Genomic DNA, 27,848 nt, shown 5'->3' with positions numbered 1-27,848 from the left:
TATTACTGTTACCCTTTTACAGACGAGCAGACAGAGGATCAAAGGGTCAAACAGACTTAAGAAAGGTCATGGGACTACTGAGTGATGAGGCTTAAGTGACCACCAAGATATTCTAACACCACAGCAGAAGGTCCACTCACTACATGAAAAACCCAGACGTCGCCCTTCCTTCTTACACGGGAATATTTCATCTGAAACAGCCAATATGAGGCTGACAGGCATACCCAGGTTCCTTTAAGGACTTTAAAAGGCTCTTGGTGACCAAAGAACCAAAGATCATTCTTCCAAGGCCCAGGCCTCTAGCATAAAGCCTTTCCTGATTATTCCAGTTTCCACTACTTTCTCAGTCGTCTCCTGAATCATTTACAGTCTGTCATGGGTTATTTACTAGTCAAAAGGCAGTGCTCAATGTCAAATAGGTGTTTATTTTTAATATAATTTAACAAGTACTTATATAGCATTTCCTTTGTGCCATGAACCACTGTAAGTGCTCCATAAATACTAGCTTACATTATGCTTGTCTCTCATAATCTCAAAATTCCAAAGGGAAGAGACCAGATCTGTCTTTTTCTAGTTCTCAATACTTAGCCCAGTGCTGAACTAATGGTGGGAATTCAAAAAAATTTTAAGACTAATAGCAATATTTGTTGTATGTATTAAAAATTCCAACATGATAAACCAGAATAAAAATTCTGTGTTTTTAAATACTAAGGCCATAAATGGGCCTTATAGTTTCTTCCCAGGCTCCCAGTCTTACAGGCTTTTATCACGAGCCTACTGCATACCAAGCGCTTTATTAAGATGTAACAGAAATAGTTCCTACTTGACTTCATTTAGTTCAAACTCAACAAAAGGGAAGACACTTGCAAAAAATAAAAAACAGCCTGATGAGTAGAAACATTTACTCTAATATTCCATCTTGTAGTAGCTGTTGCCTGAGAAAGTCTGAAAGGAAACTGGCTAACACTCACATACCTGAGAGTCCAATCTGATGTCCTAAGATAGTCGAGTACAGATGGGTGACATTTCGAGAGTACCCTCCAAAGGGTCTGAGTGGGTCCAGGGTCAGGGTGATTGCAACTGAGATGTTAACCGGGCCTGAGTCGTCCAAGGACTGAGGGGACTGGGTGGATGTTCTGGCCTGGCCGCTGGTCATTGTGCTCTCCGGAGCTGTGGTGTCATTGGTGAGATGCTTTAATGTTTCATTCTCTGATACACACAAGTCCAAATCATTAAACCGCAGCAGAAAAGTATTCCAATCCTTCGGTAAAACAAAAGAGAGAAACAAGTGTGAGCCGTCCGAAAGTGCCGCCACTGAGACGACATGTCATGACTCTCCGTGGGCATCACATGACAGGAAACTACACCTCTGAGTCAATCATTTAAAATAACAATGATACTAAATAAATAAATTAAGTAACGATGACACTATAGCCGTCAGCCTCTTGCACTGGCATAACAGTGTGGTTTCCCAAGCCACTCTCACATTCATAGCTAATGCTGAACTCTTCACTGGCATGAGATATTAAGTAAACTGTAAGATTAAACCAACTTACTCACAAAAATACGTTAAAAAAAGTGTTATACTTATAGAAAATGATCTAGCCTCAGATTAAATTTGAAAGCTTGAACAAAAGTAGTGAAACATCAGAAGCATTAATCCAAACTCATTTAGCAGTTACAATTAGTTAATTTTTTAAAATTAAGGCTGCCTTAAAATAATTTCTCAAAGGGTCAGTTTTATACACCTTGCTTTCTCTCTGGAGAATGTGAAACTGCAGTAAATACCAGCACTCATGTACGTTTTCCCTCTTGTCACGGATTTTGGATGCCACTTTAGAACAGGAACTATTTCAAAAGGGAGACAAAGAGATGTTTTCAGGCTGCTCTTAATATCTGTATTGATGGTTTAAATCATAAGCAGTTTTAAACTGATACCAACATAGTGAAATACCCACCAGGGTCTGTTTTAATTTTAGCAGAAACCCAAAGATGAGCTCAGGGTAAAATAGCAACAACACTTCAACCTAGGTCGTTACATACAGCTGCTTTCTCCCAACAGTATCTACAAAAAGTTGCCAGATGTGAAGACAGACCCAAGTTACTCTTTTAATATCTCTAACATTGATTAAAAAATGCCGTCTGAGCATCCCCAAGCAGTCAAGTCTAACTTTATAGCCTTAATTTATATGTATTTGGTATTTATTAAGATGACAACCAGGTGTATCAAATTACACTCTCCCTAACACCTAAAAACTCAGCAGACCATTCACAAACATTAGGGCTGAAAGTAAACATTCTAGTCTCACCCCTTCGTATTCCACACATGAGGAATTGGAGATGCAGAGCAAATTAAGGACTCTCCAATTTCAGCTGAGGTGAAGGCAAACTTAGAATTAAGTTTTCTGATTCACAGACCCAAACTTTTCCCATATACCTAGGATCCTCATTTGAAAATCACTAAATTAATCATAATCAAAGCTCTGCAGCAGCCTGCAGCTCTGCTCTCCTGCACAGCTCAATCCACTTTCAACAGTTGGCCAAAGCCAAAGTTTTGATTAAGGGCTAAATATTCAGGCTACATCTTAACCATTGGCCTTGGCCAAGTGTTCAATGTAGACTTGAGCTCTGCAGGAAAGCAATACCAGAATGCTGCAGAATTTTGGTTGTGACTACAATTTCATTTCCAGCCCTAATGTAGGTACAGCCTGTTTGCACAATCTTTAAAGATTCAGGCAGGGTCCCAAAAGAAGGAGAATGAAGCCAGCCTGTCGGTTTCTTGGTAAGAAACTCTTCGGAAGGGTTTCATGGGAGAAATAACTAAAACTTGTTACTTTGTGTTAGAAAGTTCATGTGGGAAGGGGGTCCCTCTTGCCAGAATCACCTATGATCCAGAATGCCACAAGGCACAAGAGAAAGCCACAAGCCCCATGACACTGAGCAGAACTCTCTTCTCCATCACAAGGGACACACAACGCAACAATAATGCAATCCCTACCCCTACCCCCATTCCCACTCGCACCAACAAGCACACCCAAGAAGAAAAAGTATAAAAGAAGGCACTCAAGGAATCTACTAAGACGGGAATGAATCTGTTCTAAAAGAAACTTAACCACCAGTAAATTCACCATACCATTAATTCAGCATAATTTCTAACACATAAAATAAATTTATTCATAGGTATTCATTCACCTCTGTTAAATAAGATTATTAACTTTGTATTGTTTTCTGATATGCAAAAACACGTATCTTTTAAAGTCTTTTTTAAAGGGGAGGGAGGGTATAGCTTAAGTGGTAGAACACATACTCAGCATGCACGAGGCCCTGGGTTCAATCCCCAGTACCTCCATTAAAAACAAATAAATAAACCTAATTACCTCCAACTCCCCCGCCCCCGCAAAAATAATCTTAAGTCTTTATTATAACTTTGTATATAACTGAAGTTTTTCTTGATAAGAAAAAGACAAATACATTTGGAGATAAGATCTTGCTTTCTAATTTCTTTAGAACCCTTTCTTATCCAAGGAAAAATCTATCAGTATGGCTGATCAAACTCCATGATGATGTGTGGCTTTAAAGTAACAAATGTTTACAGGTTTAAAAAATTATAATTAGCTAATTTAATATGGATAGCAAAGAAGTTAGTTCTCAATCTTCTTGACACAAACATTTTACAAATACACTTTCCAAAATACATTTCATTGCTGAAACAGTCTAACTGAAACTGATAGCATTATTTAAATCAATAACTATCTGACTAGGTTATTTCCTAACAAGTGGGTCACAGCAAGATGGAAGACAAATAATTCTGAAAAAAATACTACTCTGTCACCGGGATAAAAGTCACCAAAGAAAGGCGCGTGGAGGGCCAAAAGATGTTTTCCCACTCTGTAAACTCCTGAGTCTGAGTTTGAGGAGGCTGGAGAGGAGCACTTAGGATATACTATACCTCTGCCATTTCTGGTGACTTGATCTCCTTGATTTTGAAGAAATAGCCCAAGGTCAGGAAAGCTATTGCCATGGCGCTCACACTGATCATGAAGACCACCAGGGGAGGCCGGCTGCTGATGTACAGCTTCAGGTTCTCCAGGGGGTTGATGCTGAACATTATTCTGACCAGCTCCACCTGAAAGGGATTAATCAGAAGACTCACAGACTGGCTTGCCAAAAGAAAAGCTGACTCTCTTTAATGATATTGGAGGATGACGAGGTCACTCATTATTGAACCTGAGAACTGAGTGACCATAAAACCATTTCAAAGACCAGAAGGAGAAAACACTAAATGTTAACTGTCATTATTTCCAAGTGGTAAGATCCTGAAAAACAGACATTCTTTCCTTTTGAATTTTCTAATTATTCGTCAATGAATATTTGTTACTTCCCTATTACTTAAGAAAATGTTTAAGTAGGTCAGCAATATGACACAAATACATGTACAAAAATAGAAAATGCTCTCATTTCCTACCACCAAAGAGCTGAATTCTATTTCTTCAACATTCTGTCCTGTTCACCACCATACTCATGCCCATCCCAGCACCTGGCAGAGAGGGCACTCAGTACCTACTGAATTTTATCATCCTCCGGCTTACAGCCCTCCTTAGGCTTCCTATTGGACCCGGGGTGAGACTCTTATCAAGGCTCGCCAAGCTCAATAACTACATCTCTACCAACATTCCCTCCTCACTCACTGGGCTCTGGCCACAATGGCCTTGTTACTTTTCAGGATTAGCTTGTCAGTTCCTGCAAGGAAGTCAGCTGGGACACCGACAGCGATTACACTGAACCCACAGATCAGTCTGGGGTGTATGGCCATTTTAAAATTACTGTCTTCCAGTCCATGAACCTGGGATGCCTTTCCATTTATTTATGTTTTTTAAATTTATTTCAAGAAATATTTTGTAGTTTTCAAAGTGTGTGTTTGCACTTCTTTTGCTAAATTTACTTTTAAATATTTTATTCTTCTTGGAATTTATGAACATGTCTGACCTGAAGGCTTTTACCTCTGCCTGAACTGCTTTCCCCCCCCCAAATTTCCACATGCTTGCTCTTCTTAAAATACAGTTCTCTGCTCAGTAGTCAGCTCCTCAGAGAGGCCTCCCCTGACCACCCTCAGCCCCTGGTCTCCCAGCACCCTGCTTTACTTCCTTCACAGTTTGGTTCCAGTCAAGAGTGCAGTTAAATTTCTGTTTGTTTACAGTCTGTCACCCCTCATTTGTGAGCTCCATGAGAGCAGAGATACTGCCAGTCTTGTTCACTGCTACAGCCCCAGACCCTGGCCCCTAGACCAGTACCTGGCACATAATGAGCTCTTACAGATACAGTCAGACGATAACACTAAAAAAATAAGCAATTAAAAAAAAAACTGATGCCAGCTTTTAAACTTCAGAGAGAAAAAGATGCATCAACCGCCCCTAAGAACAAATAAACCACCACTTGCAATAAGCCAGGCTGTGAACTTGCCTGTTTTCACAAGAGTCTTCAACTCAGCATTCTGTTCCTGAGGTCCATCTTGGGTGACCCAGGCCATCAGATTTAACTGCTCTGCAGGCTGCCACTGTATCACAGCTACCTCAGGCTGAGGAGCCTCGCTGGGTTCCTCCCACCGCTTCATTCACAAAGGGCACCACAGCTGGCACGAGAGTGGTTCTAACACAACGCAGCCACCGAGTAGTCACCATCTGCAACTTGACTTTGTAATGTCAGATCGCTCTCCAAGGAAGTTGTGCCAGTTTACACTACCCGCTGCAAGGAAAGAGCTCGCTCTGTCTCCCAAATTTCATGCCAACACTTGCTACTCTACAGTAATCTTGTTGATCTGGACCAATAAGAGCGGTGTGAAACTGTATCTCATCATTATCTTAAATTACATCTCCCTGAAACAGACCATCGCTTCACTTCTTTATCAGCCATTTAGGTTCTTCCTAGGTGAATCGTTGGCCATTTACCAGTAGGATGTTTGTGTCTTATTAGTGTTTAAAAGTTCTTTTGATATTCTAGACACTGAGCCTTTTCTAATCTTTTTAAAGTTATATATACCTACTCCAAGTCTGTGGATTTTCTTTAATATGGCATCTTTTTTTATGGTACCTTTTGCTATACAAAAGATTCTTACTTTTTTTAAACAGTTTTACTAATACATAATTCACATACCATACAATTCACCCATTTAAAGCATGCAATTCAATCCACAGAATTGGGCAACCATCACACTATAATCAATTTTCAAACTTTTTCATCATCTCCTAAGAAACTCCAAACCCTTTAGCAGTAATCATTTATTTGGGTCCACCTTTCTTTTTCAGTAATTTTTTAAAATTTTCTCTTGTGCATCTTATTGGATAGAGTCAAAGACATGCTAATTTATGCAACTATAATTGATAGTATCTTCTTAAAATGACATTTCCATTGTTACTAGTTCATACAACAGCAACAGACTTTTGTATATTGATCTTAATTCCAGATACTTTGCTAAAATCTTTTAAATTATAATTAGCTTGTTTGTAGTTTCTCTTGAAAGTCACGTTGCAAGCAACAGTGCTTCTTTACAACCCTTATTTCATTTTTTTTTTCTTTTTCTTACTACTTTGACTGGAACCTCTGGTGAAATGATGAATAGAAGTGGCAACCGTAGGAATCCTAGACTCACTCCTGGCTTTAAAGGAAATGCTTCTAACACTTCACTATTAAATATGGTATATGTTAAAGGTTTCTCAAAGAAATTCCTCACCAGGTTAAGTACGCTTCTATTTCTCAAGTTTACAAAGAGAATTTCAGTATAAACCAGTGTTACATTTTAATGAACGCTTTATCTGCAACCTCAGAACAACTGATTTTTCTCCTTTAATCTGTTAACATGGACTATGTTAACTGATTTTTTTTTACATGCTGACTCATATTTGCATTCACTGGATTAACAATACAATTATGACTTTAAAAAAACTATATTGCTGACTTACATTTGCTCAACTTTATTCTGAATTTCCACATCCATTCATAAGTGAGATAAAAAAAAGTTATAGGCCATTATTACACTCTCCTTGACTGTATATACTCCTTGACTAGTAGTATAACTAAGTCATTCTAGTATCGTAAGATTAATCGAATATGTTCATCTGTTTTCTAGAACAATGTGTATAAGACATTTGCTTTTACTTCTGGGAAGCCTGACAGACCTTGACCTGAAAACCACCTGGACTCCTCACATTTTTGTTTGGTTTTGTATTTTGGTAGGTTGTTTTAGCTATTTACTTATGTTTTAAAAGTAAGACTATGTTTTCTATTTCTATTGGGTCAATTTTGATAAGATAAATTATTCTAGGAAATTGCCCATTTCATTATTGGTTTTTAAAATTTCTGGCACAGTATTCTGTGATTTATTCAATTTTTACTTGTAGCCCTGTTCTTTCTCATTACAAATGTTTTTGTGTTTGTCTTCTCCTCTCTCCTTTTAATCAGTCTTATCAGAGCTGTATTATATTCGTGTTTTCAAAGAACCAGTATTTGGTTTTATAGATTCTATCTAATTTCTTTCTCAGTAATTTCTACATATTTTTAAAAATTATTTTTCTCCATCTGTTTTCCTTGGGTCAACTCAGTTTGCTTCTTCTAACTTCTTCAGTTGGGATCCTATCTCAGATTGTTTATTCTTCTTTAATGGGAGCATTTCAGAATATAAAATTCCCTCAACACATTCCTTCTTTAGCTGTACTACTTTCCCTCAACACTACCACCAATCTAATCCATCAGCAAATCTTGTCGAGTTTCTTTCCAAAATATACCTCAGGTCTACTCACTCTGCCCCATCTTCTTGTTAAGATGACAGAGACTGATCATTGAATCAGCCCTCCACATGGCTCTACAGCCCTAAGACCTTTACATCCAAGTGCCCACTACATATGCCCACACTTAGATATTCTGCAACATGTTCCAAAACTGAGCTGATCTCCTCTCCTGCACAATCTGACTCTTCCTCCTGTATTCCCCATCTCAATCTAGAACTCTGAAAACACCCCAGACTACTTCTGCCTTATACTTCATATCCAAGCAACTACTATGTGCTAAAGACTCTACTTCTTTAACATCTCTTACTTCTGGCTCTTCCTTTCCTCACTCCTCTGCTACTCCCCTTAGCGCAGGCCCTCATCATCTTCTTTTGCAACTACTGCTAAGAGTCTCAACTGGATCTTCCTTCTATCAGTCAAGTGATCCACCCTCCCTGTGCTGTCAGAGTGACTCTTCCAAATGTAAATCTAATTATGTTACTGCTGGATTATCTCAGAGCTTCAAATGACCAAGGGATAAAGTCCAAGTGCCTTATAATGGCAACCTACCATAAACTAGGCCTTGTCTACTGCTCCATGGTTTGACTAATTGCTTGCAACTCCCAGAACATATTAGGTAATATTACAGCTTCAGGCTTTTGAGTCCACTGGTCCTCCTGACCATCATGAACCACATTCCACTATTTCAACTTCCCTCTTTTAAGACTCGGCTCAGGGGTTACCTAATGTATGAAACTTTTCCCACCCCCATCAGCCCCTCAGGGAGAAGTGGCCACTTTCACTTTTATGCGCCCACTGTATTCTGCAAATTTCTTACACAGAATGAAATACCCTACCACAGCTGCCTGTGTATACATCTTACCATGCCTCTCAAGCACAGCTACAACATCTTACTGTCTCTTCATTATCAATATCTAGGCACAAAATAGGTGATTTAAAAACGTAAGCTTATTAAATGAATGAATCAAGCGAATCCAGACTTAAAACACAAACTAAAAAATAACCTAGAAAGTGATTACAGCAAGACTGCACGATACAAGGCTAACATACAATAAACAAAAGCCAACTGCTTTCCTATATACCAGGAAGGAACAAGCTGAGTTTGAAATTAAAAACATAGTATCATTTATATTAGCACTCTCCCAAAATAAACACTTAGGTATAAATCCAACAAATACGTATAAGATCTGTATGAGGAAAACTAAAAAACTCTCAAGAACAAAATCAAAGAACTAAATAAATAGAGAGATATTTCACGTTCATAGATAGAAAGATTCGATATGCCAAGATGTCAGTTTCTCCTAATTTGACCCTCAGATTAAACACAAACCCAATCAAAATCCCAGCAGGTTATTTCATGGATATTGACAAACTTATTCTAAAGTTTATATGGAGAGGTAAAAGAACCACCATAGATAATACTGAAGAACAAAGTTGGAGAACTGACTCTACTTGATTCAGGGCTTACTACAAAGATAAAGTAATCAAGGCAGTGTGGTTTTGGCAAAAGAACAGACAAATAGATCAATGAAACAGAACAGAGAACCCAGAAATAGATCAACATAAATGTAGTCAGCTGATCTTTGACAAAGCAGCAAAGTCAATACAATGAAGCAAAGACAAGTCTTTCAACAAACAGTGCTGGAACAATAGGACATGCACACATGAAAAGCACGAATCTAGACACAGACCTCACACTCGTAACAAAAATAAACTCAAAATGGATCACAGACCTGACTGTAAATGTAAAACTATAAAACTCCTGGAAGACAACACTGCAGAAAACCTAGATGACCTTGAATTTGGTGATTTCTTTTTAGATAGGACACCAAAGGCACCATCCATGAAAGAAGGAATTAATAAGCTGGACTTCATTAAAATTAAGAATTTCTGCTCTACAAAAGACACTCCTAAGAGAAAGAGAAGACAAGCGCAGATTGGGAGAAAATATTTGCAAAAGACATCTGATAAAGGACTGTTATCCAAAACATACAAAGCACTATTAAACCTCAATAGTAAGAAAACAACACAATTTAAAAACTAGCCAAAGATCTTAACAGACATTTCAACAAAGATTTTTCAGATGGCAAATAAGCATATGAAAACATGCTCCCAAGATAGGGGTAGAAGGTTAAGAGTACAAGCTACTATGTATAAAATAAATAAGCTACAAAGATGTAATATACAGCACAGGGAATACAGTCATTGTTTTGTAAGAACTTTAAATGAAGTGTAATCTATAAAAGTGCCGAATCACTATGTTGTATACTTGAAACAAATATAATATTGTAAATCAACTATATATCAATTGAAAATAAAATAATTAATAGGATTCAGAAACAAAAATATCAACAGTAAATCAGAGTTCCATTTATTAATAAAGACAACTAAACCTGAATGGTATATAAAATAAGTAGGAACTATTCACCACCTGGAACTACAATTTTGAAACATCTAGAAAAACAGAAAAATCTGAATTAAATTAACTTTCAGAGAAAACTAACAGTCATTAAAACCATGTCACACTAGAATGTAAACATCTGTATATCTCAACCTAAATCCCCACAAATTAGCAAGCAACGTCAACATAAGCCAATTTAGTTAGAGAACATTCTGAGGAGGCCAACTGTATTCACTTAAAAAGCAAAAGCATTTTTGGTTTTTGAATAAAATTATTAAAAGTCCAAATATTTCATAAACTTAAAATTCCTTTCCACTATTCACAAGTATTTTCAAAATATGAAATTAATAAGAGCTAAGCAAATTTATTTCCCCTGCAAAGAACTTACAAGAAAATTTCTGTAAACTTCTCAACAGTAAATGTCACTTTTAATTAAAAAATCAGTTAAGCTCTATGGGGAGAAGAAAGGTGGATATAGAGAAAGCACACTGTCTGACCCCCCTCCCCTATATCCACCCCAGCTCCAATCAGACGCCCACCGTGATACTGATGAAACGACCGGGGCTGTGAAGTTGCCTCTCTGGAAAGTATAGGGATTTAAGGTACACAAACAGCCAAAAGACAACTTCACAAGTGTGTGAGAGCACATGATTACAGCCCATCAACTCAGCACCTAGAGCTCTGAGACTAGTTCAATAACAACACGAAACACCAGGTTGCAACTTAAGTGAGCAAAAGGTGATATTAAGATTATCCCTGAGTTACCTCAAGCAACCCACAAGTTAGTAGATCCTAAAAAGGGGAGGGAGAGGCTGTTATAAACCTTCTAGAGACCAACGTGGTCATCATACTAACAGCATTAAAACCTAGCACACTTTACCTCTGTAATTCTGAGAAAACACCCACTGCTGAAAGCAAAGACTTAACTATGAAGATAGTAATCTCAGGAGTGTTTAAACAATAAAAAATGGAAAACTAGATATCCAACAACAGCAGGGAAAAAAAGTGTAATATACCCCCAGTAGGAAAACTATGTAGCCATTAAAAACACAGGATCTAAAATACATAAAATGAGGCTATTTCCCATTTAAGGATGAGAGCGTGTATACATACACAAGCATCCATATGGGGAAAAAAGACAATACATATCCTCAAATGTAAACCGTGGTGGTTCTCTCTAGCTGGTGAGATTACATATGTCTTCCTTGTTTTTCTGGTTTTTTTTTTAAACATTTCCATCATGCATACATATTTCCTCTGTAATAAATTTCTAACAATAAAATTTATAAATAATCTTCCACTGATCCTGCTGGTCTTGTGGTCAAAATAAAACTTCATTAAATCTTAATTCCAATCATTCTTTTCATTAATAATGGGGGGAAAAGAACTTAAGAGTGATATCTTAAACCCACCTAGAAAAATAAAATAGTAAACAGGAGAGTCTTCTAACACATCCTGGTGCTAAAGAAAGCCAAAGCTTAACTTGTGGTGATTTGTACTTAGAGGAATCTCTGAGAAACCAAAAGTAAAATGAGAAAGAACATTCTGACCAGACTCCTCCGGACTACTGGGTACTGCATGCTCCTGGGGCAGTGCAGAGGTCTCCAGACAAGCATGAGCTCCTCCATTAGGGCCACGACTGAGAGGGCACAGGGGAGCCACGAGCCAAAGGGGTGCCCAGGAGGGTGAGGAGCAAGGCAGGGGAGAAGAAGGACAAGGTATTGCCAAATATTGCTGAGACATGACCAAGCACTAAGAGTTAAGAAAAGACAGGCTCTCTGAGCCTTTCCGTGCTTTAGAAAGTACTCACGTGAACTCAAGCTTGCGCACTCATAATCCTCCACCTGGTAAGATCATTGGTGACCTCTGAAACTGTACTCTGGCAGGGGAGAAATCTGACAGTAAGGAGGTAATAACAGGGAGGAGGAAAGTGAGGTGACGTAAACACCACTGGTTCAAATGAGAGGGAGGAGAGACAGTGCGGCCAAGAGACATGAGGAAACAACACATCTGTAAGCAGAGAAAGGAGCTGGTAAAAGAGGAAGGCCTCCCAAGGGACCAAGGCAGAAATGTGTAATTTTGCAACTTGATTATATCTTATTAGAAAGGAAATTAACATTCATCATGCCAGATACATGAGTCCTTCCAGCGTCTCGCTCCCTCTCCCCAGAGCCCACCTTCTTTTATACCACACGGTGACTTGTCCAAGTAGAAAACTAGAATCTTTGGACAGGACAGGGATTCCGCATTTCCAGATGGTATTTCCTAAATAGTTCCAACCTTACTTTAAGATACACTAAACCACTATTTGTGACCCAGATCAAAAAGTTCACTTCACACGAACAACAAAAGCATCATTCATCTTATAAAACTGGATTTTCGAGCTGAGGCTAAATGGGAATTCCTTAAAGCTCTGCTATAAAGTCATGCCCTTTTCAGAGTTCTCACGCGACTAGGAGTCATGGAAGTGGTGGAAGAACACCGGCGGAGACTGAGAGGGGAGGATGCAAGAGGCAAGTTCGTTTCCCTGCCCACCGCCGGAAACACACTGGTCTTGTGCTAAGAGGGAAAGGCAGGAACTCCCCTTGATGTGGGAGAGAGGCCCATTTTGAAAGTAAAAATTAAAGTAGCATTTCTCAAATATCCTGTGATGTGTGAGATACTCAAAGGGCTTTAAGGCCGGGGGTTGTAAACTAAGCCTAATAAGAACGTTAACGGATACTATGCCACATTATCTGAGACTCAGCAGAGATGAGGACACATGCTGGTATCAAAGAAACTCATCTCAGCAACCAACCACCCCAGTACTAAGCAGAAACCACCCTCCTGCCCCTGCCATGACGCAGCCAGTGTGGACGGGAAAGACCCTGAGAGAGGTGAATGAGGAGCAATGAAGACTGAGGAAAACCTCAAGGCCTCCAGTAAGGTCTCAGTGCTAAAGCCAAAGTCTGGGTTTTGGTCCTTAACTTACTTCCCCGCAGCATCGGACACCGAGAGTTACACCTTCTCCCAGCTTCCAGGACCCCCCTCTCCTGGCTCTCCTTTCACTTGTCTAGCCAGCCTCTCCTTTGCACTCTTCTTCAAGTTGGGGATCCCCCTGAGCTCTGGCTGGGCCTCTGCTCAAGGTGGACACATTCATAGCTTCCTATCAATTTTACCTACCTCCTCAATCCAAATCAAAACATCTACCTACTGGAATACTCTGTCAAAGACCCACAGGCACCTTGAACCACCAAGGCCAACACTTACCCAAAGTCTCCAAATCAGCTCCACTTCATAAGACAAGGCACAGGGCTCTCCCAGGCACCCCTGCCAGCCATTCTGGACTCTCTCTCCTACAAGTAAACCGTTACCAGTCACCAGCCCCATCCATCCACCTCTTCAATGTCTCTCAACAGCAGCTCGTGCTCCAGCCCCACGACACCACCTTCTTTAGCCAAACTGAACTCCCACTGCACCCTGCTCCTGTGGTCTCCCGTCTCCCTGATGGTTCTGCTCGCCTCCTACCTGGGCCAGTACCCAGCAGCAGGAAGATGCTTAACAGTAACATCTACCATGACTGCCTTTTGAGAGCGGGGCCCGCTGTTCTAAGAGTCTTGCACAAATTTTATATGATCCTCACAACATCTATATTTTACAGATGAGGAAGTTCAGGCATAAGGAAGTTAGCTAACCTGCCCAAGATCCTACAGGAGTAAGTGAACCTGGATTTGAATCCTGTCGGTCTCCAGAGCCAGTGCGTTAAATGCTCCACTGCCTCCCAGTAAACATTATGGGTTTGAATAAACAGTCGATTCCCTCAAATGAGGTAAACACTGAAAAATATCCACACAATTTTGCAATCAAGATATTAATCGTGATGTAAGCAGAAACCTCTCTCATTAGGGGATGAGGAAAGAGTGAGAGAGTTTCATTTTTTAACAGTCACCATTTAAAATGTGCCATGTGCCGGGCACCAGGCCTCACAGCACTGCTAAGTGGACATTACTATCCTCACTTTACAAAGAGGAAACTCAATCAAGAGGTTACGTAATTTATGCAAGGTTATACTACAAGTAAGTGGCAGTAAGTAATTAAGACTGACTTAATTCATCTGACCCCATAAACTGTGCCATCAATCGCAATCCTAGGCTTGATAAGTCGGTTTCAAGTCAAATGCCAAGTTGAAATGAAAAACAAAAAACTTCACAACATGGATAAAGTGTATCTAGTCACTGACTTCAATAAAAGCATAATTAAGATTGATTTTTCTGAAGTTTAAAATGGTTAACTTATTTCCCATCTCTGGCAAGGCAACTCCTACCTCAACACTCTCAACAGGGTATAAAGCAAAGATGAATGGGATCTTCTGCCAATGGTTTCTGGTTTCTTAACCTGATACAATTCATAGTGCACAAGAGACTTCGCAACAACTAAACAAATTTAAATGATCAAAAGAGAAATTACAACAGAAAGTAATTTCAAGTCTCAGTTGCTAAATGTGCATTATAGGCAACATTGATACTCAAATATTAAGATAAAAGGAAAGAACAACATGGGCTGATATAATTTCATGTCTGTAACTAGACTTATTTCCAAAATTCAGACTTTGGCTGTATTCCTACTCACTTATAAGTAATTAATGCATTGCTCCATTTTCAAAGTCATAATATAAAATTACAAAAACTTCCAACATGCTCTCTCTCTAACAAACAAATTCATCTTAGTCCCAAAACTGAATATAATTTCTTTGTTCTCATTTTTTTCATTGTTGACCTACTTAAAGGCCAAATTAAAAGTATCCCTATGTTAAAATTTAATGATGTGGGGGTTAATTAACAGATATTTAAGAAAACAAATCATGAGCGATGACAAGATTAAATGAACATGAAAAGCTCAATATGAAATTATAACATCCAAACTCAGTGTAAAGACTGGGAGATGTTCTGAAAACAGTATTTTTAAACAAACAGCACAAAAGTCCAACTAGCAAATGACAATACTTTGCAAACTATCATCATCAAAGTCCTCAGGACTAGACTTAGGTACATAATTATACACCGAAAGAGAGTTGTAGACCTCTGGTCAAATTTATTTTGTGTCTGGGAAAGATTATTTAAGGATTTCCACGTTTATCAAAACAATTCCTAAATGTAAATTCAATTTGCTAAAAACTCTATCTTTCCTCCATTTTCTTCTTTTTTTCATTTTAATTGAAATGCCATATTTAAAAAAAATTTTTTTAATTCTAAAGCCCTCTTACATGGCAGTGTTATTCTGTGGCATGTTAATATTGACAAAATCATCTCACAGATCTGCCATCCCTGTTAGGACCACCCTTTTTCAAACATTTGTCTATAACAAGAAGGAAACAGAGCAATGGGTAGAGAGGAAAGTAGAGTCAAAATGAAACATTAAAAAGTTAAGATGCTCCTGAACATGCTTAAAGAAAAGCTAAGGTTGAAGCCACTGAGGTCTTAAGACTAATCATCCAGTTCCAGAGCAATTACATGGCATACCATTCAAACAGCTTTGAATGTTCTTCAACAACTGGGTTAGAAAAACAAACAGCATCTCTGTGAAATGAACTAGATGTCATTCAAAACACTCAGGAGATGGCTAATTTGCCATTTATCACTTGGCTGTAGTCAGAGTGTTAGACTTGGAACTAGAGTTGTACTCCTGCAAATTAAACACAGGCACTGAAACAACTTGCAGGCACCAAAGTTAATTTCCTGATTGTTAATAGCAGACAGGAATAACAATCAGCATCTTTTTCGTTGTCCTCAAAATTAGTTAAGCACTGCTTCGTGCCACTGGCTGTTTAACAGAACAAGACAAACTCATCAAGTGAAAACAATTCTCAATTTCATCAGTGAAAACAATTTCTAGTACCCAGAAATCTACCAGGAGCCAGGCTGGGAAGCATAGGCTTTTCTGTTTCAGAAAAGCAATTAACACATTACCAGTTGCCTTCTAGGCACCTACTGCCCAGCTACCCAGTTTAGGTGCCCTTCCACCAAGTGGCCCTAGGTTTTTCATTTCCCAGCTAATTCTGAATGACCCAAATCCTCCTGATTCTTCAAGGTCCACCTCAAAAGTAACTTCCTTTAGGAAGACTTTTCTGATCCTAACGGTAAGAAAATCCTGAATAGCTGGTCTCTCCATATGGTAATTAGGTCCTGCCACATTTTAAAGCCTATTGCTTTCTCTAAGTTCCTGGTGGGTAGAAACTATATTTGCACTTAGGTCTGTCTTTCTGCCCTGCAGCAGCTGCAGCTACAGCCCCAGAAGAGAAGGCTTGCTCAATCAGCATTTGGTGATCTCTGTACCCAGATGACAGTGGCAGTCCTGATTACAGTCCACCTCAATTAGGTCACAAAAATTCTCCCTGTACCTTTACTAGGAATTCAACACAAGGCCTCCTTACTCCCAGAGAGTAAAACAGGCTTGCAATCATGAAGTATACCTTAGCTGCCCAACAGGTCTATTTCCTCCGAGAATCCTTAGATAAAATGAGGGATCCAGAAGATGCTCTGACCATTCAAGAGCTGATGGCGCATTCATCTACAGATGGGATGGATACAAAATGCTCATACCCCGAGCCAACCAAAAAGAGTGCTACAGGCACAAACAGATTTACCAGTCATCATCAACCCTCGGGTGTTTCCTCCCTCTAACTCCCAGAGCGGACTCACCTTTGAGGCAGGAAAGTAGCAATTCAGAAGGAGCCACAATCTTTCCTGCTTTGAATCAGACCGCAAAGAAGCTCATCATTCAACACTCAGCGAAGGCTGTAATCTGCTAGTTGAAAACTAAATTACAGACATCGGATTCTTCAACAGAGGCCCCCTCACCAGCTGTCCATCGGTTAGGGTGTTTACACAATTCGAAACAGCACAACAGGCCTAGTTTTATTTCTGACAGTGCCTACCAAGGGAGATAGAACTACATGCCTCTAGATTACCTTGAAGCCACTCCTTAATATATTTTACTAAAGCATGAGTGAAGATAATAATCCACCCTATCTTGGATATTTACCGAGCTACACACACACACACACAAATACCGCTATTTCATTCTAAATGTCTGCACAGACGCAAGTCTCTGCCTTCCATCTTCCTTCTGAGATATGTATCATTTGCAAACGGAGGAGTAACGCAAACACTACCCAAAGTCAAAAACAGCAAACTACCAAAATGTTCCCCGGAGGCCAAATCCAAATTATTCAGGCCTCAGCTCCAGACGTGAGAAGTCTCGCCATCTCGAGGGCGGGCAAGGAAGCCTGGCTCCGGGGACGCGAGTGGACAACCCCGGTGGCGAGCGACCAGGCCGAGGCCATGGGCGCAGGCCAGACCTGGGCCAACGCGGGGCGACTCCCACCGACAGTTGGGGAGGGGGCTGCGGCCCCGAAAGGCGAGGAAGAAACTCGGCAAGCACGGCCCCTCCTGGCCCGGCGGTCAGCCCCGGCTGAGCCCCGACCCCGGCCCGCCCGCTCCAGCTCACCCCGCCCCAGCTCACCCCGCCCCGGTGGGCAGCGGCGCGCCCCGGGCCCAGCCGGGCCAGCTGCTCGGCGGACGCCCGCGGCCGCTCGGAGCTCACTCGCGGCGGCGCGCGGCGGGCCCGGGGCCGCTCGGCACCATCCTCCCCGCCGCGCCGGCGGCAGCGTCCGGCTCCGCGGGGCCGACGCGAGGACCACAGGCCAATCCGGCTCCCGCCGCCGCGACACAGGCTCGTCTCAGGGTTCGGCAGCCGCGGTTTCCGGGTAGAAAAAACGCCACCGCCACCGCTGCCTTGACCTCTGACACCTGGCAACCGACGGCGGCGCGGCCGGGACAAGACTCCTCGGTCACGGGCGGCAGAGACCACGCCTCCTGGTTGGGTCTTGTGGGGGCTTGCGCGTGAGTACGTGGGCTGCGTGCGTGAGGGCGTGGTTTGTGTGTCTGAGAGAAGGATGCTGTGTGTTGAGTGTGCGTGGTACACGTTTGTGTATCCGTGTGTGTCAGTGTGCATTTTGTACAAGGCCATGGGCGGTGCATGTATGTGAATCTGGGCTCGTGTTTAGTGTGTGATGGGGTGAGTGCAGGGTGTGTGCATGCGTACGTGTGTATGGTGTGCGTGTGTTTCTGTACTCCTGTATTAATCACTGTGGATGTAAGTACCATTTGGTACAAAGTTACAAAATAAGTTTTAATTATTTTAAATAACTTTGTAAAATAAATTTGGCATTGTCCAGTAAACTTGAAGATATACATCATTTCTGGAGAATATGTTACCCTGGAGAAGCACTTGCATGTCGGCACAAGTAGACCTAATAATGTATATAGCACCATTGTTTGTAATCGCTAAGAACTGAGAGAAGAAACAAGTGCCCATACAGTCGAATGTAAAAATAGATTTAGGTGTATTCATATATAATCAAATACAAAAGAGCAGTGAAAAGAATTGAAAACAGCTGACATAACAATGGGGCTCAACCTCAGGAATCAAATCACAAAATAACACACTGCAGCATAATTCTAATATATAAAATTCCAAAAGAAACTAATCTAAGTGACATATTGTTTAGACATGTATACATAATTGGTAGAACTCTTGACAAAAAGCATGAGAAAAAAATGCACAAACTTCATGTTAAGTTTTAAAAGGATGGACTGGGAGGGAAACACAAGGTATTTCAAAGGTAATGGAAAAGTTCTTTATCCTAAAAAGGGTCATAGGTACACAGCTGTTTATTGAATTGTTATTATTTATATTTTATGCATAAGTTAAATTTTTTATTTTGTATCAACTAAATAGTTAATAAAAGTTAAAAATACACTATGATGCACCATTGAACTAGAAAGTTGGTGAGTGTCCTGAAGATGCATGACAAAGGCAGCAGAAGTTGCCAACTATCTTAAAATAGATCAGACCTAGATGTTGATATGAAGCCATTCAAGAGTCAGAAGAAGTAGACCCAAAACATATCCCTTTGACAAAGGGATTAATAGCTTTAAGCTGGCTTTCAAAAGAAGCTGCTTAACTTCCAGCAGAAAGTAACTAAACTAAAGATAAAATTTCTATCCTCAAGATTATACCCTCAAACTTAAAGTTGTCAGAGCAATCCAAATTATAAGTGGAGGCTTTGACAAACATGCCAGTGCAAGTAGTAAACAACTACCAGTGGCAAGGGTAATTTAAATAGTTTGGTGATTATGGATTAAACTTAAACTTGGATTGTGAAGGTGAAGAGCAATGCAGTGGGTCATTGTGTCAGGATAAATGGATGCTGTCATAAACTAAAAATAACTTTTATGGGGATGTGAGCATAGAGTGCAGTGCTTAGTGTGCATGAGGTCCTGGGTTCAATCCTCAGCACCTCCATTAAAAAAGAATTTTAAAAAGCAGTAAAAAAAATTAATTAATTTTAAAAACTCTTTTGTCGATTCTGTGCATCAAAGTCCAAATAGAAAAAAATTTACCATTTTTATACACAATGTAATTTTTTCTGAAAAGCTGTTATTGAATCAATGAACATCTTACAATGGATGAAATATTAGAATCAATAAATGCTTGTTGAATAAGTGAAAGAACAGTTGACATTTCATAAAAGAAATATGAATTCCAACATACAGGAAAAGATGTCACTGGTAATAATGATGAGGGACTCATTGAGGATAAGCAGATCGTTTGCTGGGTGGGACAGCAGAAAGGAGAAGGGGAGGCTCTGGTTGGAGGTGGGCTTTGGAATCTAGTCCTAGCTCTGCTACTCACTGTCTGTATCACCTTGAGCAAGTCACAAACACTCTGAACCTCACGCCCTTCATTCCCAAGGTGGAGGTGCCAGTACCAGCTTATTCAAGTTGGTAAAAATCCTCCAGATACTCCATAAACTGTAAAGCACTAGCCAAAGATAAGTTCTGTGCTGTGAGAGTTAACTGTGGTAGGACCAGAACTAACCTTGGCTGTTTTGTGGAAGTTGCAGGGTGCTGACCCCTGATCAACATACTGATTAACAGTATTGCTTGGTAACCCATGGCTTCAAAGACCTTCAGGGTAGTTTATGTCAGCTTCTCAGCATTATTTATTGATAATAATCAGACTGATGATTTACACCTGGTCTCAGTGAGACCCCACAAAGGGCTCTGCAATTGAGGAATCGAGCTGGAATATGCCTATGTGACCAGCAAGATATTTTAAAAAGGGGGGGGGGGACTCCATTTTGCCTCCCTGTTCCAAGGTGCCAAGTTACACATGTTGATGGTTCCTGATCCAAGAGAGAAAGTCAGTTCTGTCTTGTCTCTTATAGAAGATTGACAAGCCCTTGCTCCTTGTCTCTCCAGACCTCTTGCTATGAGACAGCCTTTGGCTGTGATGCATGTCCTATTTTAATGCTGCTGCTATGTAGTATCTTTTTCTGTAATAAATTGTACATTGTTATTTAGGGTCCTGTGAGTCTTCCTGAGCAACCTAACCCTGTTAAACCCTTCTTCATTGCCACCATTCATACAGTAGGTTTCAGAAGTAGGATTTACTGAAAAACCCCTAACTCATTCTTCACTCAAAATAAGGCAAAGGCATTATTTTAAAAGAAAAAGGCTGATTCTGATAAAGTGGATGAAAATGAACAAGTTACCCTTGGTTTCATGTTGCACAGACTTTGAAATGAAATACTCCTTAATAATAAAACTTTCCAGTGAAATCTGGAAGCGAAAGAATCTGAACTTCAGGAGTAAGAAAAATGGATCAGAAGGAAACTGCAAACCAATGTCAGGTCAGCTAAAACTTCAGTTCTGTGGTTGCTGCTTTGAGCAATAGCAAAACAAAAGCAAGTTCAGAATCTTCCTGGGTTGAGCTGTGCCTCCTCTGGCTGGCGCTATAATTTTTGATGGATCAGCTAAGCCTGTGAGACCCATGACAACTAAGAAGATAATTCAAGTAGGGAGAGATGACAGTGGAGGGCAAGACACCCTGGAAATAAGGGACTATTCAGTGAAGGAATAGAGTCACTTTGTAGACCATTACAGACGTTATCCTGATACACCTTTGTTAAAATGACTCCTGAGAATTTTAGAACAAGGGGCAGTATCTCTGCTTTCAACACTACTAACCAGAGAGAGAATATTTGGGCTACCCCACATCCTTTTGGCTAATACTTCTGTGAGGATGGTTCATGGAAAAGCCCCTAGACTAACAGAACGGATCAACAGGAGGGCCCATCATACATATCCAGGGAAGGGCAATTTTACTGCCCCTCCCTTTGTCAATAGCACATACTGAAGCTGCAGAAATCCTGCAGGCACAGGCAGGGTTGGACTATCCACACGCTTACAGAACCGGACTCCCAAATGGGATGCTCCTCACCCAGACTATGACCGAAACTATAATGAGAAAAATCCCACCGGCACTGACACTATACATGACTTGGCTACTGAGACCAAAAGAGAATGTAAAAGAGGCAGTCACAAATCCTTTATCCCAAGGACCACATAGGGAATTTCAAAATTGGAAGAGAAAAAAAAAAGTTAGATGGTATAGCCACTTTGGAAAACAGACTGGCAGTTCCTGAAGAAGTTAAACATAGGGTTAATATTTGAGCCTGCAATTCCACTCCAAGAGACTCAAGAGAATTAGGTCGACACAAAAATGTGTACACAAATGTTCATAACAGCATTGTAATGGCCCCAAAATGGAAACAGCCCAAAGTTCATCAACTGATGAATGGATAAACAAAAGATGCTATATCCATGAGATGGAACATTATTTAACCATAAAGGGGAGGGAATTACTGATACACGCCATAACATGGGTGAACGTTGGAAACATATTATATGAAAGAAGTCAGTAACAAAAGACCACATATTATATGATTCCATTGACACAAAATGTCCAGAACAAGCAAATCTATGGAGACAGGAACCAGGTTAGTGGTTGCCTGAGGTGAGAGGCAACTGGAGGCTGATAACCAAAGTGGGGGGAATGAAAATATGCAAAAATTGATTGTGGTAATAGTTATGCAACTCTGTAAATATACTAAAAACCATTGAATTATACACTTTAATTGGGTGAATTCTATGGTATACGAATTATATCTCAAGAAGGCTGTTTTAAAAGAAAAGGTTAGGACTTTACAAAAGAAAGAAAATCAAAAGAAAGTGAGTAACTTTATAGGCTCTAATCATGTGGACATCTTTAGACAGTTAATTTTTAAACAGAAATTTTAAAAGGAGGAAATTGACAGAGCGCCATTAAAACCTTGATAGAAATTTTATGGGAATCTTGGGTTCCCACAACTAAGTCTCCTCAAAGCTCCTAGGAAGTAAAATCCCAAGACTCGGAGAAATGTCAGAACGAAAACGTTCCAATGAGCCTACATAGCATCAAATTCCGAAGTGCCCACTTTCAAAATAAAGGCGGCAGCAGTTCCTTGTCCCCTACTTGCAAATTTTCCTTAAGATTGAGATTATTTCCAATTTTAAAATAACTGACATTTCTTATTTTAAAGAAAAAGGCCAGGGTCTCTTTTTTTGTTTGTTTTTTTGTTTTTTTGGAGGGGGAGGATAATTAAGTTTATTTTCAGAGGAGCTACTGGGGATTGAACCCAGAACCTCCTTCATGGCAAGCATGTGCTCTGCCACCTGAGCTATACCCACCCCTCAAGGCTGGGGTCTCTTGACCCAACTCCCAGTGGGTTGGGTTCCTAAGGCCTTCTACCCTTGTGTGGGTGACACAGCCAGGGGTGGAGAAATAACTCTTCTAGTTCTGTTGGAGACAGAGCAGTTCCAGTCCTGCCTTGGCCTACAAATGAGCCCCTTAGGGGCAATGGAATTAATCCAGGGGACTATGGGCTGGCTACTGAGCGGGATCAAAGTCTGGTTAAAAATTGGAATATGGGATTTTTTAAAATGTACGCTTTGGTGGTATCTCCCTTACCTGCTCTGCTCTTGTGGTGGGGCTGGGTGTATGTGGGGTGGGGAGAAATGAGAGAGCAACTTACACAGGACTCTTCCCTGCTGTACCCCAGTTTTCTTTGTCTCAGCTGGATCTAGTAGTCTCTGAACCGGAACTACAGTTAAGGGCCCCAGAGGCTGGCACTACTCCACCACGAGACACCGTGTCCATGAATTTGGCCCTAAGTGCAGGAATTCCTAAGGGATCGGAGGCCCTGATCATCCGTTCCCCACACCCCGCTATGCTGGAGCTGACTGTTGGAAATGCTGTGTTGCCTAGTGGACAGAAGCGTTCTATTTCCCTGCACTTATTCAATCAGAATTTCAGAGGGAATAAATGGATTCAAATAAACGACAGACAGAAGACGATGAGATCGCTGCTGACGGGGAGGGAGAGAAGTTGTTGAAAGGAATCTCTAACTCCCCATGCCTGTGGGACGCTTAGAGCAAGAGAATAAACAGACCTGTCAGCTCTGACTCAGAAGGTCTGTGGGGCAAAGTACCTGTTTGCCAAAACCTCCTCCTTCTCTTTTAAAGAGTCAACAAGCGATCTGACTGCTGTGGAAAACAGTTTGGCCTCAGAAAGTTAAACACAGAATTACCACGTAACCCAGTAATTCTACTCCTAGGTACACACCCGAAAGAATTGAAAGCAGGAACGAAAACAGATACTTGTCTGCCAGCGTTCATCACACCAGTATCTGCAAGAGCCAGAATGTGAGCACAATGTGACCAGAATGTGTCACCACACAACCTAAATGTCTACCAACAGATGAATAAACGAAACAGTACATACATACAATGGGATATAATCTTCAAAAGGAATGAACTTCTGATACCTGCTATGACACGGATGAACCTTGAAAACCTTATGATAAATGAAATAAGCCAGACACAAAAGAACACATATTATGTCACGTCCATGAAGCCACTGGAATAGGCAAATTCATTATGACAGAAAGTAGAATAGAGGCTCCTGGGGGCTGTGGGGGCGTGGGGGATGAGGAGTTACTGTTTAATGCGGACAGAGTTTCTGTTTGGGATGATGAACAAGTTCTAGAAATGGGTGGTGGTGATGGTTGCACAACTTTGTGAATCTACTGAATGCCACTGAACTCTACACTTGGAAATGGTCAATTTTATGTATATTCCACCAAATTTTAAAAAGTGAGCTGAGAACATGAAAACTAGTGAACTTCTGGGCATGGTCTCTGTCCTCACAGTGGACGACCAGGTAGGAGGTCTGACTGGGTAGCCATCTGAAACAGGACAAATGTGGCTGTGCCTTTGGGTTCCCATTTCCTCTCTATATGTTAGTATAGAGGATCTCTGTGGGGACGCAACCTGGGGGAATGTTTACCTGGTTACGTATATACCAGAGTATACCAGTGGATAACGATCTGAAGGAACACTCCATGGTCACTCTGTAAGCCCAAAACTGTTCTAAAAAAGTTTATTTTAAAAAATTGTGTGGGTATTAATTGTGATGATGTAGGCTTAAGACAGTCACCAAAATACAAAGGTGGAAGGTTATCTGCTGGAGGTCTCATCTGTCATAAGATTATGTGTAAAAATAGCTATTTTGTCTCATTGTGGGTGGAAAAACCTTGAGGAAGTGGACAGGCAACTGGGACATTTGAATCACTGACAAAAGGAAAAGAATTAGGCGTAATTTGGTGAGCCTATCTTCCTGAGACTGAAAAGCCAGAGATGCCATAGGAATGGTAATGAGAAGCATGGTGGCATTCCCAAACCAAAGTGTATTTGGGAATATAGTCAATGACTATGTAATATCTTTGTACGGAGACATATTGCAACTAGATTTATCATGGTGATCATTTTAAAAAATATAGAAATATTGAATCACTATGTTGTGTACCAGGAAATAACATTATGTTGTAGGTCAATTATACTTCAAAAACAAACAAATTCATAGAAAAAAAAGAGATGAATTTGCAGTTAGCAGAGGCAGCGGGTAGGGGAAGGGAGAATTAGATGAAGATGGTCAAAAAGTACAAACTTCCAGGTATAGGATAAATAAATCCTACGGATGTAATGTACAACATAAATATAATTAACACTGCTGTATTTTATCTATGAAAGTTGAGGGTGAATCCTAAGGGTTCTCATCATAAGAAAAAAATAACTCTATTTCTTTATTGTTGTATCTGTACAAGGAGATGAATATTCACTAGAATTACTGTGGTAATCATTTCCTGATGTGTGTAAGTCAGATCATTATGCTGTACACCGTAAACTTACACAGTGCTGTGTGCCTGTCATAACTCAATAAAACTGGAGGAAGAAACCAAAATCTATTTAGAAGGGACTACTCAGTGGATCTTACCCTGGGGGACTCAACAATTTGGAGTTTCTTGTTCATTTCCTACACAAGAAAGCAGTTGGTGCTCAATGGCAACCACGTTTCTGGGGGAGGAAACAGCGCTGGCCCCAAACAAAAGAGCCCTGGGACAGTCAGGAGCTGGGCCAGGCGTGGCTGGCCAGGTGGAAACCACTTTGAATGAGGAAAGACACAGGAATGAAAAAGGCCTCCAAGTACACATAGGGTTGCCTCAAAGGCATCCTATTCCAGGAGAAGCGATGGGGGCCGGCGAGCTGCCTGGAATGGTAACGTGGTGCTGTCAAATGGGACTTGCAGTTGAGCAGACACAAGACCACGTGGCCACGCCTAGTGGGAATGGCCACACAACCGCACAGCCGCACAGCCACACAATGGGCAGGAATTCTCATAGCAGCAGCCCTGGCTCTGCACGTACAGGAGACGCAGCTCAGTGGAAGGAATTTTTACTGGAAAATGCAGCCTCTCAGAGTGCCATGACTTTGGTCCCACCACTGAGTGCTAACCATTCTTTCCCTCAAGTGCAACCTGCAGGTTGCACTGATTTTAAACTAAACCACTTGTAGTAACCTATAATGAAAAAATATGAAAAGGAATATATGTATGTATATGTATGACTGAAGCATTATGCTGTACACCAGAAATGGACACATGGTAAACTGACTGTATTTCAATTAAAAAAAAGAAATTAATAAAAAAGAAAACTTGAAAAACCTCAAAAAATTAAAAAAAATAAACCAAACCAGAGTAGGGGACATCTGGGCCCTGCCTAAGGATGCCTTTTACTGGGAACCAATATCTGTCAAATCACGAGACCCGAGAAAAGGCATTTGGTTATATCCTGAAGACGTGAACCTGAAATATCAGAGACAAGGCCTCTAACCTATACTCTTGTGAGAAATAATACCTGGTACACGAGGAAAAGTAGATTTTGTTGGGAGGAGAAAAATAACCAATGATAGATTAATTATGGTTTCATCAGTCAACAGACGCATGCTGATCAGGAAAAAAAGAACTGTCCAGGAGGAAAACGCTTGTGCTGGTGTTACTGGATGGAGCACCTGTTTAAATGATCATCAGCCACTGAAATGACTGCAAACATTTGGAATCTGTGTGCACGCTTGGATTCTCTACGGGAACAGGGTCCCTGTTCCAAGGTGTACTGGGCACATGTAGGTGGTTCCTGATCTGAGAGGAGGGTGGTAGGAGCTTGTACCTGGCCTGTCCAGACCCTGTGGTCAGACAGCCCTTGGCTGTCATATGGCTCCTTGCATTAATGCTGCAGCTACCTTGTACCCTTTTCCTGAGAGAAACTCTAGAGGTGTAAGCGTTGCCATTTTGAGCCCTGTGATTTTGGGGCTTTAGCAGCTCAAACCTGTTTAACGACCACCACTGGTACCGTTTCCCTGCCTTAACATCAGGGTCTCCTGATGGTGCACTGCCAAGGGCACATCCCCCCTTTGGTATTTCTGCCTCAAATGCTAAAACCTGAATCTAATCACCAGGAAATGATCAAGCAAACCAGGATGTGGGACATTCTGTAAAACATCTAGCTCACACTCTTCAAATATATCAATGTCATGAAAAACAAACCAAAAAACCCCATCTTTTCACAGTGTATAGGTATGTCAGATCATCCCGATGAACACACTAAATACCTTGCAATTTTATTTGTTAATGATACCTCAATCAAGCTGGAAAAATGAACAACTAAGGCTGGGCAATTGTTCTAGATTAAAGGAGACTTAAGAGACATGTCCACTAAATGCAATGATTAATCCTGCACAGGAACCTGGATTTTAAAAAAACAGACCTATTAAAGACATTATTTAGAAAATTTGGATTTGGTCTGTTTATTGCATCAATGTTAAATTTTAAATAAATAAACCTATTTACCCAACTCCTACCAAAAAAAAAAGTTGTTTAGGGGATAGAGCTCATATTAAGTGTTGTTACCACAATATAAATTTTAAAATAAAATAAAAAGAGTGGGGACCCTGGAGATAGCGGGGCTGGGTTTGAATCCTGGCTTCCCACTTCAGCTCTGTGATCTCGGGCAAGACACTCACATCTCTGTGCCCTAGCATCCTCTTTACCTGCAGGGTACCTGAGGAGGTTAAATGTACTGTTCTATTTAAAGCACTTAGCAGGGTGTCTACCATGAATAAAGCACTAATTTAGGCTACCTATTATTATTCCTTGGTAGACTAGATTTATTAGATACATTAAAGAGGCAGTACATTTTAAATGCTTAACATGGTACTTTGTACATAAGGGCTGAACACATATGAGATACTATAATTATTCCCCTGGGCAATTAAACATGCACCTGGTGCCTCATCACTTCCATTGTATCTTAAACTCAACTAAATCTTGAGCTATTTGACTTTTCATAT

The 27,848-nt window shown here is 40.6% G+C and overlaps 1 protein-coding gene across 10 annotated transcripts in view; it reads right to left on the bottom strand.

The window, feature by feature from the left end:
- LOC102537036 (rab5 GDP/GTP exchange factor) overlaps window positions 1-27,848 on the bottom strand; it is a 94,786-nt gene that overhangs the window by 6,498 nt on the left and 60,440 nt on the right. For 7 of the 10 annotated variants that reach the window (XM_072943046.1, XM_072943049.1, XM_072943048.1 and 4 more), the window contains 2 exons: window positions 3,950-4,126; window positions 976-1,261 (listed from right to left, as the gene is read on the bottom strand). In XM_072943046.1, coding sequence (XP_072799147.1) covers window positions 976-1,261; window positions 3,950-4,126 — 463 coding nt within the window. Of the gene's footprint in view, window positions 1-975; window positions 1,262-3,949; window positions 4,127-5,460; window positions 5,480-11,992; window positions 12,012-17,682; window positions 17,984-27,848 lie in introns of those variants that run through there. The other 3 variants (XM_072943056.1, XM_072943059.1, XM_072943058.1) reach the window with 3 other exon arrangements.

This window comes from Vicugna pacos, chromosome 18 (genome assembly GCF_048564905.1).
Source record: "Vicugna pacos chromosome 18, VicPac4, whole genome shotgun sequence".
In the NCBI taxonomy this organism is placed as follows: domain Eukaryota; kingdom Metazoa; phylum Chordata; class Mammalia; order Artiodactyla; family Camelidae; genus Vicugna; species Vicugna pacos.
The sequence above is the reverse complement of the archived record's forward strand: the minus strand, read 5'-3'. Positions and strand labels throughout refer to the sequence as shown.